The 21,525-nt window shown below is 51.7% G+C and overlaps 1 protein-coding gene across 1 annotated transcript in view; it reads left to right on the forward strand.

Annotated features, from left to right (window-relative positions):
• Nucleotides 1-21,525, forward strand: part of LOC143692794 (TOG array regulator of axonemal microtubules protein 2-like) — a 53,784-nt gene that overhangs the window by 17,717 nt on the left and 14,542 nt on the right. Inside the window, exons 2-6 of the mRNA XM_077173027.1 lie at nucleotides 3,846-3,932; nucleotides 11,119-11,265; nucleotides 12,815-12,895; nucleotides 18,826-18,976; nucleotides 19,909-20,070. Coding sequence (XP_077029142.1) covers nucleotides 3,846-3,932; nucleotides 11,119-11,265; nucleotides 12,815-12,895; nucleotides 18,826-18,976; nucleotides 19,909-20,070 — 628 coding nt within the window. The remainder of the gene's footprint in view (nucleotides 1-3,845; nucleotides 3,933-11,118; nucleotides 11,266-12,814; nucleotides 12,896-18,825; nucleotides 18,977-19,908; nucleotides 20,071-21,525) is intronic.

Here is a 21,525-nt window from a genome sequence, read left to right on the forward strand (position 1 = left end):
GATGACACATCCGCTTTTCCCTCCTCTCGGCTGGCGGGGCATAAGGGCCTCCTCAGGCGCAGGTGTCTCCTCTCCAGTCTTCCTGCACTTGCTTGGCTGAGGTGATCAGAGCAGCCAGGCTGGAGGCAGGATCGCCGGAGGTAACAAAGGGATGCTGCCCAGAGGAAAAAGAACAAAGAAAGGAACTCTTACTTTCCAGGATCCCATCCTCACGGGCTCAAGCAGGATTCCCTGGCTACCAGGAAGACACACAAAGAGCACCGAGGGCAGCATGTCCCCCTGCGCCTTCCTGTGCTGGCAGCTGCCTGCGCCATGTGGCCCACACTCCTCCTCATGCCTTCATGCAGGTGTCCTCAGCTGACAGGGCTTTTTGCCCCTTTGCTTTTTCTTACCTGCAGGAGCTCCTGGGCAGACCAGCGCCTGTCCTCGTCTGCCTGCAGGCAGCAGCGGAGGAAGTCACGCAGGAGAGCCGAGTGGTGCCTGGGGTTCTGCAGTTTTGGGAGCCCGTTCCTTTCTATCAGTTCAAAAACCTACAGCACATGGATGCAAGAGGACACTGCACCTGCTCCTTTGCTAGCCACATCAGCTCTCTCCACACAGAGCCCTCTTGCTAAGCTGCACCTTACCCTGAGACGGGCTTCCCGCTCGTAAGGAGCTTCCCCTTCCACCATTTCCAGCCCCATGATGCCCAGGGACCAGATGTCCACTTTGGGGCCGTAGGCTTCTCCTCTCACCACCTCCGGTGCCATCCAGCTGGGAGTGCCGACGCTGGAGCTGCGCTTGCTGCGCTCAGGGCTGAGCTGAGCACAGAGGCCAAAGTCACCTGAGGCCAAAAACAAAGCCTGTCAAAGCCAGCTCCCACTGGCAAAGCGGCCAAAACCATTGCCCACTCCAAGCCTGACCAGGCCATGCTGAATCGAGCTGAAAAAGCAGCTGAGCTCTCCTTCCACGTGCCTGGAGCCAGGCAAAGAAGGCATCAGCCACTTCCACAACACCCTCACCATTCACGCACTGGCCAAGCGGCGCTTCTGCCCAAGTGGCAGTCACCGAAATGCAAGCTCACGGCAGGTGCTGCAAATGCTGCAGCCCAGCAGGGATACCCACCCAACTTGACAGATCCATCCATGCCCACAAGGACGTTGTTGCTTTTGATGTCTCTGTGGATGACTTGGCGGGAATGAAGGAAATGCAGTCCTTGCAGGCACTGAGAGAGAAAAAGGAGGGAGGGAAAGTTAACGTACGGGATCGGATTTCATCCCACCAGAAAGGAAAGAGCTCAACGGGATTGACGGCTTTCTCAGGGAATTGTGAGCGAGGGCGCAGCATCATGGTGCTGTCACGAAGAAGAGCTTGCTGCTTCAACACTCTTGGAAGTTTTTTTCTCGATTTCCAAGCGAAGGCATCCGGGCTCCCAAAAGTTCCGCCGGCCTTGGGTAGGAAGCGCGTCACCTTTGGCTGGGAGGCGGCACGGCAAAGATTTTTGGGGAAGCCTAGTGGCAGCAGAGGAGGAAGCAGCACCTTAGAGCTGTTCCAGAATCCGTCGCCATGCGGGCTGCAATGCTATCCTTTGCAGCTGAGGACGGCTCTTTGGCCTTAGCTGGAAATTCTGCCGCCTGCATGCTGCCTTCCCGTGGCAAGGAATGTAGGACAGACAGACAGGCTCCAGGCTAACATTCCCAGGCAAAGCTAAGAAGAGGAAGCAAGTGAAACCAAGCGAGTGAGCCAGCACCAGCGCCAGAGGACACACAGGATGGAAGAGTGCAAGAACAGAGCCTGAGGAGTGCGGGGACAGCGGCAGGCAGTTCACTTCCTATGCTCGCTCTTCTCCTGTGTGTGGTGACAGCAGCAGCAGCAGCAGCAGCAAAAGAAAGGTGAGAGCAAGAAATCCCGGCTGTCCTTAACCTCCAGCTGGCAAGCAGCATCCTGGGCAGGCTTGGGGAAGCACAAGCGGGATCCCTCACCTCCCGACAGACAGCGCCTATCTGTCCTTCCTCCGGGTACACTGCGCTGAGCACATCAAACAAGGTGCCGCCGTCCATGAACTCCATGGCCAGCCAGAGCTCCGCATCCACCAGGTAGCTGAAAGAAGAAAACCACGGCATGGAGAGACAGCAATGGGCACAGCCTCAGTCAGCCAGGGGCCCGAGCCAGGTTTTTGCAACTGCTCTCCAAACTACGTGTGCCACATGAGATTCATGATCACCAGCTCCACCTCCTGCCACGCTCTGGAGACCAGCAGAGAAATCACCAGCAGCTCCCTTCTCTGCCAGTGACCAAAGGGCATCGTCTCTTCGGGCTTGCACTAGCTAAAGCTCCATTGACAGGAGAATACGCCAACCTGTCTATGTAGGTAACGATATTGGGACTCCTGTTGTCCCTCATGGCCAGGATTTCATTGGCAGCCAGCTCCTCAGACATCTCCTCCTCAAGCGACATGATCTTGATTGCCACCTGAAATGACATTGGCCACCGTTTACCTTGAGAAGACGCCCCCTGCTCGAGATCACAAGCAGCACGGAGCGAGTGCTGCTGCAATGAGGCAGCGGGCTGGGCCAAAGGGCCTTGTCACTAGACAGCAGAGCTTAGCACAAGCACCAAAGGCCATCCCAAATGCATTCTGCCCCCTGAGCCTAGAGTGTACTTCAGAGGAACAGCCTCTGCTGCAGACATGGAGCTGCCACCCAAACCTCCAGGCAGGGCTCACAGCAGCGGGGAAAGCGCTCCAGAGCTGCAAAATGGCACGGGGCTGTTGGCACTTTACCTGTTGTCCGCTGCTGGTGTCAAGGGCTTTATAAACAGCTCCAAAGCCCCTGGAAAGACAAAAGCAGCAGAAAGAGCCCTTTATCCCTTGGCACTGAAATCAAGCCTAGGCAGCAGATCTCCCCAGGCTGCCTGCACGCCTTCCTTAGAAAATGCCTGCCTGCGGCGTCTCTTCGGCCAACAGCACGTCGGCCCGTGAGCCCTCTGCCGTGCGGGGCAGCCTGTCCAAGGGAACACTAAGGTGCAGCATGAAGACCAAGGGCCGCTGGAAATCTCCAAGGCGCATGCCCAGCCAGGTCATTTCCAAACCTAAGGGGAACAGTCCTCCTTGTGCGGGTGTGCATGCATGTGTGTGTCAAAAGAGTGAGAACAATGAGAGTCAGAAGACTGTCCTTGAGAATCTGACATTTCTTGAATGGCAAGGTGCTCTTTCAGGCCAGAAAGCTGCAGGGGCAGAGGGCTTCCCAGCTCCTGCTCCTCCTTGCTGCAAGCAAGACAATGCCAGCATCAACTTGTCTTTGATGAGGCCTTCGGATTGCTCTGCCCCAGCAGTCCAGGCAGGCGACAGGAGGTAAAGCCAGAGCCTGACCGTGATTGGAGTTTGCCTGACTTCACGCTCGATATTGCACCAGCCAAAGACCTGGCCCACACTTTTGTAAAAGGAGCCGACGCCACGCTTACCCTCGTCCCAGTTCTTCAAATGCCGTGTATTTGCTCATTGGCTGGCCCGGACTCACAATGCTCCCTGAAAGACAAAAGCAGCGCAGGGCGCTCACTCGCACACAGAGACGCCGCTCCCCACACCCTTCCAAAGGCAGCCCCGCTGCCGGCAGCTCTGGGCCCTTTGCAGTCCCCTGGTTTCCAGCTGCTGAGACCAGCAAGTGGGAGGGCCATCTTCTCCACCTTTCATCAGGTGGCCTTTCCCAGAAGGCCTTGATTTCTTTCAAGCACAGCATCCCATGCCATAAGCCAAAATGATGAGACCTTAAGAAGAGGGCCCTCCGAACTCCCTGGCCCAGGAGCACAGGACTTTGTTGCCCAAGTGCTCCCCTTCTGACACTCAGCCCTGTGTTCTGTTTCCACAGACTCAGAGCTACAAGGTGACAGCTCCCACACAGGAAGAGAAGCAGCTGCTGGCCAAGGCTGCCCCCTCTACAAACAGCCTGGGCTCAGTGGGGCTCAGCCACCTCTGCTCTGCTGCTGTCTGGGCACTGGGAGCTGATCCAGGCTCATGGAGCCCATTTCCAACACAGCTCCTCCCACCTGATGATGGATCCATGGCAAATGGACCCATCCTTAATCCAAGGCCGACTGTGGATCTCTCTCTCCCTCTTCTCCTGATTTCCTCTTCTCAAAACCCATACCTTCTCTGGGCAAACTGTTCCAGGAGAGTCTTTTTTCTGAATCCCTTACCTAAACTGACTCTCTCTCCATTTGGATCCATTCTCCCTGGTCCTGTCCCTACCTGCCCTCGTACAAAGTCCCTGTCCAGCTTTCTTGTAGGTTGCCCTCAGGTACTGGAAGGCCGCAGCTGGATCAAGGCTCGGTCTCTTTCCTAGGCTGAAGAAGCCGAGCTGTGTCAGCCTTTCCTTGCAGGAGAGGAGCTGCAGCCCCGGCACCATCTGGGTGTCCCTGCTGGGCCCCTGCTGCAGCGTGTCCACGTCCTTGCCGTCCGTGCCGGGGAGCCCGGCAGAGGCGGAGGCAGCGCTGCAGGTGCAGGGTCAGCGGCGGGGAGGAGACCCGGCCCTGGCAGCGGCTCCGGGAGCAGCGATTGGCGCTGGGCTGCCCGCACTGCAGAGAGCCGGGGCCCTTGTGCCGGCCCTTGTGGCCAGGGCGCCTTTCCCCGCCGCTCGCCCGCCCGCCCGCTCGGGGGAAATGCCCCCTGTGCCGCCCCTCAGGGCCGCCCCTCGCCGCTGCCCCGGGGCTCCCGGCGCCGCCTGGAGGGGCCCAGGCCTCGGCCTCACCGTGCTCAGCCCAAGGCCTGGAAAAGCAGATTCAAACACCCACCCAGGAAGTGCCCCAGGATGCCAAGGTCAATCTTTTCTCTACAGCACGGGTTTGATATCAGAGTCTGCACGGTTTTATAAAATGGGTGGCTGGCACTGGCACTGGCAGTGTTATTTTCCCAGGCAGGCTCCTGGTACAGCTGTGGGGGAGGGCACCAGCAGCTGTATCAGCCCAGCGAGCAGCAGCACATGGAGGAGACCCTCATCTGCAAAGAGCCCCTCACCCCCTTTGCTCCCCCATGGCAGCGCAAGATGATTCCGCCGCAGGGGAAGGGCTGCTGCAGGCTGGAGACTCCTGCAGCCAGGCCTTGTTGCAATCTCCTTGCTGCAGCTGTGCCTGGAGGATGTTGGCCTGCAGCAGCACTGCTGATGCCCGGGAATGCTGCGGGGCTCAGAGAGGCCGAGTGTGTACAAAAGCTGCATTCAAAGCGCTGATGGCGAGAGCCCGGAGCCGCTGGCAAGGGCAGCAGCTCTTCTTCATTCCGTGCAGGTGAGAGCCCAGCCTTGGAGCCTGTCCCTGGGGACAGGGAAACGCTCTGAGGGTAGGTTTGAATTTTCAGGGACAGTCCAAATGAGAATTGCTTTGAGGCATGTTGTAATGTTGGGTTTGGGTGTGTCTGCAGGAAAGAAAATAGGAATAAACCCCTTGAACAACAAAGGAGAACTCTGCATGGCCAATTTACACCCTGCAGATACACTGATCATATCAGCCCACTGAATACTGGGGGCATCTAATGCAGAGTGCAAAGCTTCTTTGAATAGACAGGAGAGATGAGACTTGAAGATGAGAAAAAGGGATCAGCCCCAGGGGTCCCATAGATTTGGCTTAGTTCTGCCAAATCAAGCATGATTCGTTTTATCTTTTCTGTTGGAGTGTATTTCAGAATGACTGCCCCTTGCCATTTCTATTAAGAAAATTTGGAATTGTCAGGAAGTGCCAGGATCAGAAATGTTTTGAGGCAGATCATGTTTATGTTTGGTTTGGGTGTCTGTGCAATAAAGAAAGCAGGAAATAAACCCCTGGAACAATGAAGTAGAGCAAAAGTGGAATGTTTGGATGGTCAGTTTGCTCCCTACACCTCTCAGCCAACTGAATTCTGGGGTCATCTACAGGGGAGTGCAAAGCTGCTTTTACTTCCACCGCCCGGTGTCAGAACCCAGGAAATTCTCTGGGTTCCCTGGAGGACTTGAGCCCCTGCCCAGGGGGCTCAGAGACCCTGGCCCAGAGCCCAAGACCCCATTGCCTTTGATTTAGCCCTTGGAGAAAACAATTACCAACCTTATATGAAGAATTACAAGCCACGCAAGTTTAAGTGGTATGATAGTGAATTTATCACAGAGTGAAATAGATTTTTGAGGTTTTTAGAATGGGGGCTCGGGGTCCCAAGATGGAGGAATTTGGGTGTGCCTTGTCCTTTTTCCTTCTTCTTCCTAGCCTCCATCTTCAGCTGTGATGTTGGCACTTTTAGATTGGTTTAGAGTAGAAGCTCACTGTCTAACATAGGTGATAGGTATTGGAAAGTAATTGTAAATATTGTACACGTAGTTTTTAGTAAAAAAGGTAACACCACCCCGGAGGCAGGCAGAGTGCCTCTGACATTCTTGCTGAGTGGACCTCGGCAGGCAGGAGAAAGAAGTTTATAGATAAGAGCCAAGAAACAACCTTGAGACCAAGAAATGAAAGCTCTGACTCCTTCTTCAACCGCCTGGCTGGGAAAAGAGACTTTCTAACGTATCTCAGGGTCACTCTGACCAGCTAGAGTCCTGAGAGCCCGGGGCCATTGTTTGTGTCCCAGCACTTGGTTTGATGTGAAGAGAAATAAACAAAATCCCCCACCAACAAGCTGCAACCCAGAACCCAGTGGGAATTACAGAAATAAAGGCCTTGAAAAGTAGCTTTGGAAAGGGTCTCCTTCCTAGACAGTGAGAAACGCTCAGGCCTGGCCTGGCTGGGCTAAGGGCTGGCTGCCCTTGGGAGGGGAATGGAAGGGGATGGAGTTGGGCTGGGGTTTTGCAGCCATGGAAACGAGAGAACCATGGTGAGCGTGTCACAAAGGGGCAGCCCCACGCTGGGGTGGTGCAGGTTGTGCTTGGCACGGCCCCAGTGGCAGCAGACGCGTCTGGCTCTGCCTGTCTGTGCCGAGCGCTGGCGATTGGAGTCACCCGGCCTTGTTCAAAGGCTGGCACCGAGCTCCCGGCGCTGACTGCTCTGAGAGCGTTCCCAAATTCCAACCCCGCCACTTCTGCCAGGCAGAAGCACGGGCTCAAACATGGATTTTACTGGAAAAGGAAAGACCCCTGAAGGAAAAGGTGAGGACAGAAAGGAGCTGAAAGGCCAGAACAAAATGGAAAAATAATCCCCCCAGATTTCAGGGAAAACTGCTCCATGGTGGTCAGTGCTGGCTCTGTGTCAGAGTAGGTGGCTGACAGCTACAGATGATCCTGCAAGGACACCCATGGCATCACAACATTCTGTCATTAGTTTACTCTGCATTCTCCTTTTTGACAGTAGCCAAATCACTCATACTGTCAGCCAGGACAGGGACTGTGGCCACAGCTGACCACAGATAGGACATGGGCATGAGATGCAAGTCCTGTTGCTTTCTTTGCCATCAATGTTGGGTCTCACTACAGATAAATTTCCCATTCTTCCTCTGCTTGCTGATCAGGTCAAACATTGAGGATGGTATTACGGTGCTACAGACACACCAATAAGGCCTGCCTGGTGGCTGAGAGGTCTTTGTGGTTTTCAGAAATAACAGTCATATCTGTGTGGATTTTTCCTGTGGATTCACAGAAGGCCACCCTCAAGAGGGAATCTTTTTCCCCTCTTACCATTGGAGCTTTCTATCTTTCCCTTCAGACGTGCTAACTTAATATTGTTCAGAAGAATTAAACACAAGCTAGTTCCATAAAAAAAACCCAAAGAAATTGTGTCAGAAATTAAAAAAAACCCTTGAGTGTCACACCCAATAGATGTGTTGATGATAAAGGTGGGAGTTCACAAAACCCACTTCCTTTCTTGTGAGCATGGTTCAGCCTCACACAGAGGTGAGATTGGATGTGAGCTATTCTCTGTTGGGAGGAAGGGTCTTGTGGCAGTGCAGAGAGGCTGTGCACATTGCCAGGGAACAGCTGTGCCCTGCATGGGCCCCTGCAAGGAGCTGTGCTGCTGCCAGTGCCCCTGGAGCTGCAGGGCTGCTGAGCTGTGGGGCAGGCAGAGGAGCAGGAGGGTGCATGTGCAGCTGAGCCATTCCTGGAGAGCACAGGGCTCTGGGCTCCCTGCTGTCCCAGGGCAGCCCAGAGGCCAGGCTGTGCCTGTGCTAGCTCTGGGCAAGTGGCTCAGGGTTTTGCCCTGGCCTGCCTCAAGTGTCTGCCAGCAGGAGCATGTTTCCCTGTGCAGCTGTTTAGACATTTCCAGGAAATGAGTCCCATGAAATATGGAGCTTCAGCTGCTTTAGGTTTGCATGGTGGCCTCTGTTCTATTTTGTGTCTCCACTTTGCAGGCCTGACTGGTTACCCTCTTGCCAAGAGGTTTTCCCTGGCAAGTCCCTCCATGCTCCTTCCCTCCAAGCCGTTGCCTCCCATCCAGAAGAGCTCTCCTTCTACCAAGCCAAGCCAAACATTCAGCAGAGAGCAGGAGAATGGGAAAAATGGCACTGGCTGGGATGAGGAGAGTAGAAAAAAACAGGAGCTGAATTCAGAGGGAAAAGGATGTAAGGTAGGAGACCAAGCAAAGTCCTGTGTGGTAAATTTTCAGTTTTTGTCCTGTCAGCAGAGCTGTGAGACCTTTTCCCTGACAGGAACTGACCCTTTCAGTGAAGTTTGAACAGGTCCTGGTTTGGCTCTTTAGCTGGGCCAGAAATGGTGGAATATGAAGGAAGGGTGTGCACCTGCCCCTGCTGCCTCCAGCCCCATTCCTGGCCATGGCATGGGGGCCCTGGAGCAACTGGGGCTGGCAGAGACCTTGCAGAGAGCAGCAGGGCAGGGAGCTCTGCTGAACTTCCTCAGTGCCAGGGAGGCTGAGATGATGGATGTGTGGGAGCTGAAGAGCAGCCAGCATCCCGAGAGCTCAGCAGCATCTGGGCTCAAAGGCTGCTGGGGAAGTGTAGGAGGGAAGGGCAGCAACAGAAGAAATGAGGGGCTTGAGAAAAGCAGGTTTGGACATCCTGCAGAATGGCTTTGTGGGGACATGGCTGGAGATCAGCACTGGCTGTTTGGTGCCTCAGGGACAGCAAGAGAATATTGATCTAAAGCCATTCCCATGCCATCCACAAGGCCAGTGCAGGCAGTGGCACCCCAGAACATCTTGATGTCAAACACGTGGAAGCCAGCTGGGAATGCAGCCACACTTGGAGAAAACTGAGCACAAGGGCAGAGGTGGCAAATGTGGACATGGGCTGTCCCTCACCACTTCCCTTTCCATTCCCCGTCCTGGGCCAAGCTGCTCCATCAGTTTGCCTTGTCTTTTCCTGGCAGGTCCCAGTTAAATGCATGGCTAAATGTCTTGAGGTATGAATGGGGGCAAGGCTGGATGCTTGATCTGAGCACTGTGTTCTTCTCTTTCAAGGGTTCCTTGCTCTATTCCATTGGTGGGGATATGAAGAAGGGGTCACTGGGACTGCCTTTGATCCCCCCCATCCGCAGGGCAGTGAGTCCCCCTGTGGGCAGTGCTGCAGGGTCCCTGCCAAGCTCTGCCCAGCTGGAATTCCAGGAGCCCCAGGAGATGAGGTAAGCCAAGGTGTCTGTTACTCCAGTGTGCTGTTCACCTCTCTCTTCCCTTCTTGTGTGGTTATTTTTCCCAGTCAGGTGTCCCATGTATTTAGGCAAAGCTCTGTGTATTCACCATTTTGGCCATCTATGATCATCCAGCACAATGGCAAAGGCAACAGCAATGTCCCAAGAGCAGAGGTGGTGGTGGGGAAGAGGAGACAGGGCTTCGAAGCACCTCAAGATGGGTCCTCTGCTGGACTTGGCACTTGATTCCCACTGTAATGGTTGTGGTGTCATTTGGGAACTGAATTGCATGGGTCTGGATCCTGCAGATCTTTGAATGCTGTGATCCTTGACTGTCAAATTCTGCACCCATGAGATTATGTATGGACAAATATTGGCTACTGGAGTGGTGTCTGCAAATTCAGGTGCTGCTTCTGTAAACATCAGGTGTAACTTCACTGTGCTTGGGCCTCCACTGTGAAATGAGATCCATGATTTGTTTTGGGGTATAGATGCATAATTTGATCAATGTTTAATATTTTGATCTGGGCTTAAGATCAAAGAGGGCAAGGTGGTGGAGAAAAGTTACAGGACTGTAGCTGATGGAAAGATATTGGCTTGGATGTGTGTGAGAAAATGTAGCTGTCAAGCTTATTTGAGTGATAAGAATAAGGAGGGAGACAGAGAAGTATCATTCCAATTGAAAATCCTTGGTAGGGCTTTTAAGGTGCAATCTGAATATCCTCCTCCAGCAGCTGAGTTGGGAACAGCCTTTTTGTTGTTGAAAGAGCCAGCAGGTGTAATATCATTCTCAGGAGACAGCAGTGCTCTGACCACATGTAGCACGAGGCTGTCACCAGGGTCAGGCACGGGCAGGCCAAGTCAAGCTTTGGCAGCTGTACAAAAGTAGCTGCCCTCCTTACAGACTCGTGTCTCAGCTCAGCAGCTCTTGGCTGCTTCAGAGAGGCTGTAGGAGCCACTTGGCTCCAAAAGGAGAGGCAGCAGAACTGGGGAGTTCTGATGCAGGTTGAAGAATGACTGCTGGTGATGGGGAAGAGGAGGCAGGGCTTCAAAGCACCTCAAGATGGGTCCTCTGCTGGACTTGGCCATTATTTCATCCAGAGCCTGGCTGCTCTGTGTGATTCCAGCAACTGAAAGCTTAAGGACAATGAATCAGCTTTGCATCCTGTTGGGTTTATGTGTTGCATTTCCCCCTTCATCACAGTGACCATGCTAAGTAGGTTTTCCTCCTTTCATGGTACACCCATTCCCCCCTTCTCTTTCTACCTCCTCACATGTTCTTTTGTCCTCCATTTTCTCCAGGCCAGGATCCAGCAGCCTAAACAAAGAGAAGAACTCTGAACATGCAGGTAGGTACAGGGCATGTCTGTCCTAGAATGACCACTATAGTCTTGACTCAGAGGAGACATTTGGAAAGCTTGGTGAAAACCCATTCTTTTCAAAATTTCTTTAAATTCGCTTCAATTCCTTGATGGGCTCGGTGGACTCTCTGAGAGCCCAGTCACTGGGAGTGTTCTCTGGTGGCACAGTGAGAATTCCTCACTTTGCAGGCTGGGATAGGTTCATTTCTTCCAAGTCTTTCCGGCCGTGTCCCTCTTCGCTGCTTCCCTCCAAGCCATTGCCTCCCATCCGGGCGAGCTCTCCTTCCTCTGACACAAATGAAATGGACAGCATGGAGAAGGAGAACAAGAAAAATGGCACTGCCTATGATGAGGAGAGAGGAAGAAACCAGGAGCAGAGTTCAGAAGGAAAAAGTTCTAAGGTAAGGAGACCAAGCTAAGTCCTGTGTGGTAGATTTTCAGTTTATTTGCTGTAGGCAGAGCTTGGAGACCTCTTCCTGTGCTGTGAGCCCAGGGAAGCAGCTGAGCCAAAGAAGAGCTCAGCTGGACACTGTGCTTCAGGCTGTCTCTGCAATGGGTGTGTAGTGGAGAGTTCACATCCTCAGCATGGATCAATAGCAGGAGAGGTCTTTGAATGGCTTCTGGGCTCTGCCCTGGTTCCTTGTGTGTCTTATGGCTGAGAAAACAGCAACAAGCAGTCAGAGCAGCTAAAGTTGTCCAATCTGGAGAAGCTGTCCTTCTAGACTGAGTAAACTATGGGTATCTGTGAACCATCTCTGTGTCTTGGTGGTGTTTTCTGTCAGCTGTGTCTGGTTAGGATGGAAAAAGGTGTTTGCTGGAACAGGCAGTCCTGCAAAGTCAGTTCCAGGTTGTCTCAGCTTTTGAGTTGCACAGCCATGCCCTGTGCACAGTTGTGTCTGCTGCTATTTCTAGAGTTCATCAGCTTCTGGGCAGCTGTGTGCTCTGGCTTGGCTTTGTGCAGAGGGAAGGGATGGGAGGTGGCCATGGGGAGAGCAGCCCAGAGCCCAGCCCCACGACTGCCTTTGGCAGCAGGGCCAGGACCTGCAGTTGTTTTGTGTTTGCCATGGGGTGCAGGAGGAGGCAGATGAGCAACAGCTTTGGTAGACAGAATGTGCAATCAAGGACTCTGGTAGTTGATTTCAGCCTTGCTGAGAAAGGGCCCAGTGTATCCCTGACAGGAACTGACCCTTTCAGTGAAGTTTGAACAGGTCCTGGTTTGGCTCTTTAGCTGGGCCAGAAATGATGGGATATGAAGGAAGGGTGTGCACCTGCCCCTGCTGCCTCCAGCCCCATTCCTGGCCATGGCATGGGGGCCCTGGAGCAACTGGGGCCGGCAGAGACCTTGCAGAGAGCAGCAGGGCAGGGAGCTCTGCTGAACTTCCTCAGTGCCAGGGAGGCTGAGATGATGGATGTGTGGGAGCTGGAGAGCAGCCAGCATCCCGAGAGCTCAGCAGCATCTGGGCTCAAAGGCTGCTGGGGAAGTGTAGGAGGGAAGGGCAGCAGCGGGAGAAATGAGGGGCTTGAGAAAAGCAGGTTTGGACATCCTGCAGAATGGCTTTGTGGGGACATGGCTGGAGATCAGCACTGGCTGTTTGGTGCCTCAGGGACAGCAAGAGAATATTGATCTAAAGCCATTCCCATGCCATCCACAAGGCCAGTGCAGGCAGTGGCACCCCAGAACATCTTGATGTCAAACACGTGGAAGCCAGCTGGGAATGCAGCCACACTTGGAGAAAACTGAGCACAAGGGGAGTGGTGGCAAATGTGGGACATGGTCTCTCCCTCACCACTTCCCTTTCCTAGGTCACCTTTCCCTGTCCTGGGCCAAGCTGGAGGATCAGTTTGGCTTTTCCTGGCAGGTCCCTGTTAAATGCATGGCGAAATGTCTTGAGGTATGAATGGGGGCAAGGCTGGATGCTTGATCTGAGCACTGTGTTCTTCTCTTTCCAGGCTTCCTTGCTCTACTCCATTGGTGGGGATATGAAGAAGGGGTCACTGGGACTGCCTTTGATCCCCCCCATCCGCAGGACAGTGAGTCCCCCTGTGGGCAGTGCTGCAGGGTCCCTGCCAAGCTCTGCCCAGCTGGAATTCCAGGAGTCCCAGGAGATGAGGTAAGCCAAGGTGTCTGTTACTCCAGTGTGCTGTTCACCTCTCTCTTCCCATCTCGTGTGGTTATTTTTCCCAGTCAGGTGTCCCATGTATTTAGGCAAAGCTCTGTGTATTCACCATTTTGGCCATCTATGATCATCCAGCACAATGGCAAAGGCAACAGCAATGTCCCAAGAGCAGAGGTGGTGGTGGGGAAGAGGAGGCAGGGCTTTAAAGCACCTCAGGATGGGTCCTCTGCTGGACTTGGCACTTGAATCCCTCTGTAATGGTTGTGGTGTCATTTGGGAACTGAATTGCATGGGATGGGGTCCTGCAGGTCTTTGAATGCTGTGATCCTTGACTGTCAAATTCTACAACCAGGTGAATATGCTTGGGCAAATATTGGCTACTGGAGAGGGGTCAGCAAATTCAGGTGCTGCTTCTGTCAACATCAGGTGTAACTTCACTGTGCCTGGGCCTCCACTGTGAAATGAGATCCCAGATGAATTTTGCAGTATAGATGTAAAATCTGACATATAGTCCGATTGATGTTTAATATTTTGATCTGGGTTTAAGATCAAAGAGGGAAAGGTGCTAGAGAAGAGGCATAGGACTGTACCTGATGGAAAAATATTGGCTTGGATGTGTGTGAGAAAATGTAGCTGTCAAGCTTATTTGAGTGATAACAATAAGGAGGGAGACAGAGAAGTATCATGCCAATTGAGAATCTTTGGTGGAGCTTTTAAGGTGTGATCTGAACATCCTTCCCTAGCAGCTGAGTTGGAAACAGCCTTTGTTTTCCTGAAAGAGCCAGCAGGTGTAATATCATTCTCAGGAGACAGCAGTGCTCTGACCACATGTAGCACGAGGCTGTCACCAGGGTCAGGCACGGGCAGGCCAAGTCAAGCTTTGGCAGCTGTACAAAAGTAGCTGCCCTCCTTACAGACTCGTGTCTCAGCTCAGCAGCTCTTGCTGCTTCAGAGAGGCTGTGGGAGCCACTTGGCCCCAAAAGGAGAGGCAACAGAACTGGGGAGTTCTGATGTAAGTTGAAGAATGACTGCTGTGTTTCAGCCAGAGCTTGGCCAGCTCTGTGTGACTCCAGCAATGGCAAACTTAAGGACAATGAATCAGCTTTGCATCTTGTTGGGTTTCTGTGTTGCATTTTCCTCTTAATCACAGTGACCATGTTTCAAAGTTTTGCCTCCTCTTATGGTAAGCCCTTCCCCTCCCTTCTCTTTCTACCTCCTCACATGTTCTTTTGTTCTTCATTTTCTCAAGGCCAAGACTCAGCAGCAGAAGCAAAGAGAATTCTGAAGATGCAGGTAGGTACAGGGCATGTCTGTCCTAGAATGACCATTGTAGTCTTGACTCAGAGGTGACATTTGGAAAGCTTGGTTAAAACCAATTCTTTTCAAAATTTCTTTAAATTCGTTTCAATTCTTTTTTGGGCTCAGTGGACTCTCTGAGAGCCCAGTCAGTGGGAGTGTTCTCTCGTGGCACAGTGAGAATTCCTCCAGTGTGAAGTGTTGAGTGGTACCTGGGGGCCCCTGAAATGCAGTGCTGGAAGACGATACCTTCCTCTCCATCCTGCTCATTCTTTTTATCTCCCTGCAGCCTTTTTAGTGTCACAACTAGCAGGGAAAAAGAAGGCATTTAACATGAAATGTGAGATGTTCCCACTCCTTCCTCCTGCTTTTGAAGCAGAAAAGCTTTCCTTGGGGCAGTTTCTGAGCTTAACCCTTTGACATCTGAAGGGGATTAATGGACATTACCTGGTTTTGCACTGGCAGAAATAGGGAAACCTCCTATGATAGAAAGTCCTTTAGAATTTTCCAGTGAAGGAGAAGGAGGCTTCCAAATGGATGCAGCCTAGGCAGGGTGTGAGTTTGTCATGCTGTGACAGCACAAGCCCAAAGCCACCTATGGCAGGTTCACAGTGACAAATCTCTTCCCTGGCTGTCTCTGCCTGTGTCAGTGTTGCAGGCTGAGGCTGGGGCAGGAGATGCCTTCTGCCTTGTCCCTGTCCCTGCCTTGCCTGATCCCTGACAAGTGGAATTGTGCCAGACAAAATGCAGTCTCTGCTGCATCTGGGTCAGGCAGTGCTTTCAAGCTGAAAGCCTCAATGACAATGTTGTTGTTCCTTAGGCATCTCTGGGTGTGTAAGGATAGGAGAGATGAGACTTGGAGAAATAATTCTGCTGATGCAGAACAAGGGATCAGATCCCCTGGTCCCTTTGGGGCTCAGGGTTAGTTCTGCCAAATCCTGGCTATGGCCCCTTTGGAATGACTCCTTACTTGCTGATGTGCATCTGGAATGCTTAATGCAGCCAGAGAATAGTCCTGCTCAGTAAGTAAGGTGACATTTTTGCTGGATCATTTCTGGACTAGAAATTCCCTATCTCATTAAACCTTACCTGTCTCACTTTTATTACTGACCCCAGCATTCTCCAGGGTGAAGGAATCCAGGTTTAAGACACTCATCCTGCTTGGCTGCCATAGGATTTTATTCTCTGTGCAGCCATGTAAAGAACTTGTTCTCTTAATTCTAACTGCTCTGTTGGAGAGTATTTCAAAATGACCTACCCTCTGCTATTTCCATTAGGAATATTTTGAATTGACAGTATTAGCCAAGATCAGAAATGTTTGGAGGCAGGTCATGTTTATGTTGGGTTTGGGTGTCTCTGCTGAAAAGACAGCAGGGAATAAACCCCTGGAACAAGTAAGTAGAGCAAAAGTGGAACTTTGAGATGAGCATTTTGTTCCCTACAAAGACAGGCTCCCAGAATACTGGGCACATCTAATGCAGAAAGCAAAGCTTCTTTTGCTTTCTAAAATATGGTGCCATTGTTTATGTCCCAGCACTTCTTTTGTTGCAAAGACTAATATAAAAACCCCAAAAATGCAAAACCAGACCTGGAATTGAGTGGGACCTACAGAAACAAAGGCCTTGGAAATTACTTTTGAAAACAATTACTTCCTTGCCAGGGTCAGATTCTAGAGAGCACTGTGAATTCCCAACTGTTTGGAAGGAAAGGGATCCTGTAGTAGTGGGGAGGCAACGGGCACCACATGAACTAGTAGAGCCCTTCTCTCTTGGCTTGCCAGCTCCATCTTGTTCAGAGAAATGAAACTGATGCTAGTTTCATGAAAAATAAAAAACCAAGCAATCTTTTCAGTAACTAGAATACGCTTTGAATTCCTCACCCATTAGATGGGTTGATTGTAAAGGCATGAGTTCAATTAACTCACTTCTTCTCTTGCACCTGAATGTCAGCTTCTTCTGAGCCTACAGCAAAGACCCAGAGGAAGAAGGGAAAGAGCTCTTGGTGCAAGATAGGAGCTGGGATGGCTCTGTTCCCAAGGAAACTGGCTGACCTGTTGGGCTTGGAGCCTCCTGTGCCGCAGCCCGGCCTTGGGAATGGAGGTCTGGGCTCCCGGGCAGCTCAGGGGCCTTGGCCCAGGAGCCCCGGCAGAGGCCGCGGAGCCGCGCTGGCCCCAGGGGCACTGCCAGGGAGGACAAGGGCAGAGGGGAGGGGGGAGCTGGGCTGCTTGCTGGCAGCAGGAAGGGTCTTGTGGCAGCGCAGAGAGGCTGTGCACATTGCCAGGGAACAGCTGTGCCCTGCATGTGCCCTGCAAGGAGCTGTGCTGCTGCCAGTGCCCCTGGAGCTGTAGGGCTGCTGAGCTGTGGGGCAGGCAGAGGAGCAGGAGGGTGCATGTGCAGCTGAGCCATTCCTGGAGAGCACAGGGCTCTGGGCTCCCTGCTGTCCCAGGGCAGCCCAGAGGCCAGGCTGTGCCTGTGCTAGCTCTGGGCAAGTGGCTCAGGGTTTTGCCCTGGCCTGCCTCAAGTGTCTGCCAGCAGGAGCATGTTTCCCAGTGCAGCTGTTTAGAAGTTTGCAGGAAATGTGTCCCATGAAATATGGAGCTTCAGATGCTTTAGATTGCATCGCCGCCTCTGTTACATTTTGTTTGTCCCTTTTGCTGGCCTGACTGACAGCAGTGGTCCCAAGGAGGTTACCTTGGGATCTGTAGTTTCCCTGCCCACATCCCAAATGCTTTTCCCTTCCAAGGCCCTCCTTTCACATAGCTGCTATCTGTCTCCTATTTTATTATTATGCTGACCATTCTGCAGGGGCCAAAAATCCTGATTTAAGACATTGCTTTTTTTCTACTGTGTTGCCACTTAATTTATCCTCTGTGCAGCTGTTGTATAGAATTTCAACTAGAAAATCAGCCTTTAGTCAGCCTGGCCCAAAAGTGGCCCAATCTCATACAGTTTAGAATGAAAATCCTTGGGGAAATTGAAATATCTAGTGTCAAAAACACAGTTCACATTTGGGTAACACTCCTGCACTCCTGCAATGCTCAGATTTTCTTTGGATGTCCTCTAAAATTTTCCGACAAAGAGAAGACAATGTTGATCTAAATACATCCAGGTATTAGAACCTGGGGCTCCTTTCAGGAACAGGAAAGATGATGTTTACTACAATCAGCATGAATAAGGGCAGATAAGAATCTCTGTCCAGAGCAATCTCCATCTCTGCCCTTCTCTATCAGACACAGAGGCTCTCCAGCATGCAGGGGCTGAGGCCTTCACCATGCAGCAGGTTTCAGTCTGCTGGCCAACAGAGCCATGGCATGTCTGCTGCCAGTAGCCCCTCCCTTGGGAGAGGGTCTAGGCATTGTACCTTGCTGCTCTCCATCCCAATCTCTGTGTCTTGAGAGCTCTGCACTCTGGAACCTGTCTTGCCTCTTGCCCAGCATTGCGTTTTTGGGGGCTTGAAGTCTGCCAGAGGTTTACAGGAACCTTTGCTTCCATTCCCAGGCCTCCCACTGAGCCAGGCCAAGGAGACAGATCATCCCACCAGTCCTGGTCTAACGAGGGACAAAGAGCTGAGGGACGGCTTTGGAAAGGTAAGGGATAAGGACAGGGATGAGCAGACTTCCTTTCCTGTGGCTGTTTAGTGCTTGGCCCAAAATGTCACTGAAAATCATCATCTGCCACTCTTGGGGGATGGGGATTCCCTTGGGAATATATTGGACAGCTACAGAACCATTGCTTGGCTATTTCCAGTGGTGCCAGGGTCCCTGGTTTGGAGATGGTGCTAAGGTCATGCCAGAAGCATTCTTTATGTGCAAAGGCTGTTTTAGAGAAGTTCTGAATGGCAGAGCAAGCTACACATCAGTGACTGTGGGCAAAGTGCACCCTCGGAAGCAGAGAAGCAAAGATTCTAATGTTGGGTGTAAGCAAGGCTGCAAAAGAAAATGGGAGAGGTTGATTTTTCCTGGTCACCTTTGTGGCTGTATCTCACAGCCCTCTCATTCTCAAGTTTTCTGCTCATTGCCATCAGTGTTTCTGCAATTTGTTTTCACATGACTCCTCCTTTTGGTCTCCTGGTCTCAGAGACCAAGTCCTTCAGAGCCCTTCAGAGCTGAGTTGTTCAGAAGCCAGGAAGTGAGAAACAGCTGCAATTCCTGGCCACGAGTGTTAAGCAACAGCTCATTAGCCCTCCTTGCTGGGTATTGCACATGGTTTTTATTCTCCTGCCATGGCCTGTAGGAACTGAACTGCCTGCTCACTGGCCATGTCAGCTCTTCCTCTGTCTTGGAGCACTCCTATGACTTTGATGCTTCAAGCAGGGCTTCCTGACATAGGTTGCAGTTGCAGCAGTGGAAGGTTGTGGCACTGAAGTGTTCCCCCTCACTGTGTGTAATTGCCAAGGTGAGGACAGGAGACGTTCCTCTGAAACTATTGGAATGTGGCTGGAGCTGCATTGAAGCTATGGCACTGTGTGGACTCTGTGCTCCTGATGAGATGTTGTGTGTGGTTTGTGTGTCTCTGCTTACAGTCTATGATGTATTTCCATTGCACCCAGATCCGTGCTGCTTTGTGCATGTTGGCTCAAAAGAACTTGGGGCGGAAGGACGCAGAGCTTTTGGAGAGAGAGATGAAGGAAAGGAGACAGAGGAAAACATCATTGCCACCTATTCCTGGGACAGTCAAGCCTGGGGATGCAGCTGAAGCAAGTAAGTGGTGGCTACACTTGTGGTGGTCCTTTTTGACCACTTGCTTGCCCTTTGCCAGTGTTGCAATCAGACTGGGGAGCTGTTCTGCTTGCATCTGAGTGGAAGCTTGCTTGGGATTGCATTCTGTTTCCCAAAGAAAAATAGAGAGGCATGAAGTGTCTTGCCCATGGCCTTACTGAGTCAGTAAGAGAATATCAGCTTGCCCCCTTCACCTCTAAAGTCTTTCAGAGTAGAAAATTCTGTCTTGCAAAGTACACTGGGGCTTCAGACTCTCTCCTGGAGAGCAGCCTCCAGGGAAGGGGAGTCCAAAAGAATGCTTTTCAACCAGGCTGCAACCTGGAAGAAACAAAATTCAGCTCCTTGTAATGAAAACACCAGAGATCCTTCTCCTGCCACTCCCTGCTGAGGAGCTGGCGCTGTAGAGCTGTGCTGAAGCCCCAGCCAGGGCTTCTGCTGTAGCCCCAGGAGGCAGCAGCGTTCCCGACTGAATCCCGGCTGTCCTTGTTTCTTAGGGGAAGCATCACTGCAGTTTGGCTAGAATAGGGTAGGTAGATTTAGATTAGATATTAGGGAGATTTTTTTTTTTAATAATGAAGGGAATGAAAAGCTGGAAGGGTTTTCCCAAAGAAGCTGTTGTTGGTCCATCCTTGAAGGTGTTCAAGGCCAGCTTACATGGGTATCTGAGGAACCTGATCAGGATGAAGATGTCCCTGCTCACAGGGGTTGGACTAGATGGTGCTTAAAGGTGCCTTCCAATCCAAACTCATCTAGGATTCTGTGATCATTGTCCCATGTTAGTGTTATACTTGGTATAAAGTGGCATTTCATTGTTATACTTGAAGTTCATTGGGATAACAAGCAGATGTTACCCAGCTCCAGCAAGTTTTCTGTCCAGCACTCTCCCCTTACAAGCTCCTCTTTGGTCCCTGCAGCCTTTAGCCTACCACCTGTTGATGGCACAGCTTCTAGAGTGCAGAGAACACACCCTGGTGGTGCCTTGAAGAAGGAGGTCGTGAGGAAGCAGGACAATGTTCCTTTACTGCCCAATACACCCATCATCCATGGGGATGGCAGCTTCCCACACAGCTCCTCAGGTAAGCCTGCTCCATGGCAGCTTCTCCCACTCGGGTTTGTCCTTGCACAAGGAGCACAAACTGCCTCCTGCCTCAGCCAGCACTGCTGGGATCTTGGCTCCATAGTCTGTCCTGAGAGTGAATAGCAAATGTACTTTTGAGTTACTCCAGCTTGGAAGTACTGGAGCAGTTGGTTCTTAGAGATCCATTGGAAAGCTGAGCTGAATAAAGTCGTGGTAAAGGCCTGAGCTCTGGCTTTTGCCCATGCTGAGAGTCCAAACTACAGCACTGGTGCCAGGAGGCAGCTGGGACTGCAGGGATGAGCTGCAGGGCACTCTGCCAGGCTGTGCTCACTGTGCTCCTACGAGAACCACCACGATCAGTTGTTCACTCAGCATCTGGGCCCTGTGCCTGTGCTGCTGTCCAGTTCTGCAGCCAGCTGTCCTGCTATCCAGCAAGGGCTGTCTCTGCAGGGCACTCAGTGGCTCGGTGCAGTCGTGCTGCTGCTGCTGCCAGAGGTGCCCGATGGCTCCTCGCTGCCGCCATCCCACAGCCTGCAGGGCCAGGAGGGAACAAGCAGTGCCTCCTGTGTCACCCAGCAAATACAGCACCCCTGTGCAGCAGATGGCAGCCAGCAGGGGCTGCCTGCTGCTCCCAGGCTGTTTGCTGCCTGCAGCAAATACCCAGCAGATAGTCCCTATGGCTCTGGTCTCTCCTTTGTGGGCAGCCTGCCTGTGCTGTGATCCCAAGTAGGGTGAGATAAGAAGAAGGGAGCTAGGAGTGATACTTGAATGCTCTTTTCTAGTGATGCTACTTCCATGTTCAGAATTGACCAGAACTAGCCTGGTATGGCTCTCCATTCACAGGGAATCCAGATGTGTGTGTCTACATCACTGGTGTCAGTGGCTGGGGTACCTCAGTGACATCCAGATTAGCTCCCTTCTGAATATTTTTGGTGTTATGGTTCCTCCACACTTTGTGAGAACATGCAAGGTAGCACAAAAACCCTACAGAGTCCAGAGCAGTTCATCTAGATTCTGTGCAATATTTATACTCCATCATTTTAGACATCTCAAATGTTTTCATCTATGCATTAGAAAATGAGCTTCTGAGTGCATGACATGAAATTTTTGATTGACGGTGCTTTTGATGACAAACGGGTTTCATAAGGAATGCATTTCTCATCAGATTTTTTTCATACCTTGTAAATTGTTTTCCTTACTAAAAAATTCAATTAAGGCAAACCCAGGTCAACTGATTAACAAGAGAGTGCATCTGTCAACAGTGTGGATCTGTATTTGCATATTTTTATCCTCAGAGTGCATTTGGAAGGCTTTTTTATCAACTGTCTAGTCTGGAAATTGCGTTTTTCCACAAGAGAAAGCTTAGAAACTGCTGTGTTTGCAAAGAGGTCCATTAGATGGGAAATCAATTTCACCTCAGCATCCTTGAAATACAGGCAGTGTGTACCTCTGA

The sequence above is a fragment of the Agelaius phoeniceus genome, unplaced genomic scaffold (assembly GCF_051311805.1).
Source record: "Agelaius phoeniceus isolate bAgePho1 unplaced genomic scaffold, bAgePho1.hap1 Scaffold_105, whole genome shotgun sequence".
NCBI lineage: Eukaryota > Metazoa > Chordata > Aves > Passeriformes > Icteridae > Agelaius > Agelaius phoeniceus.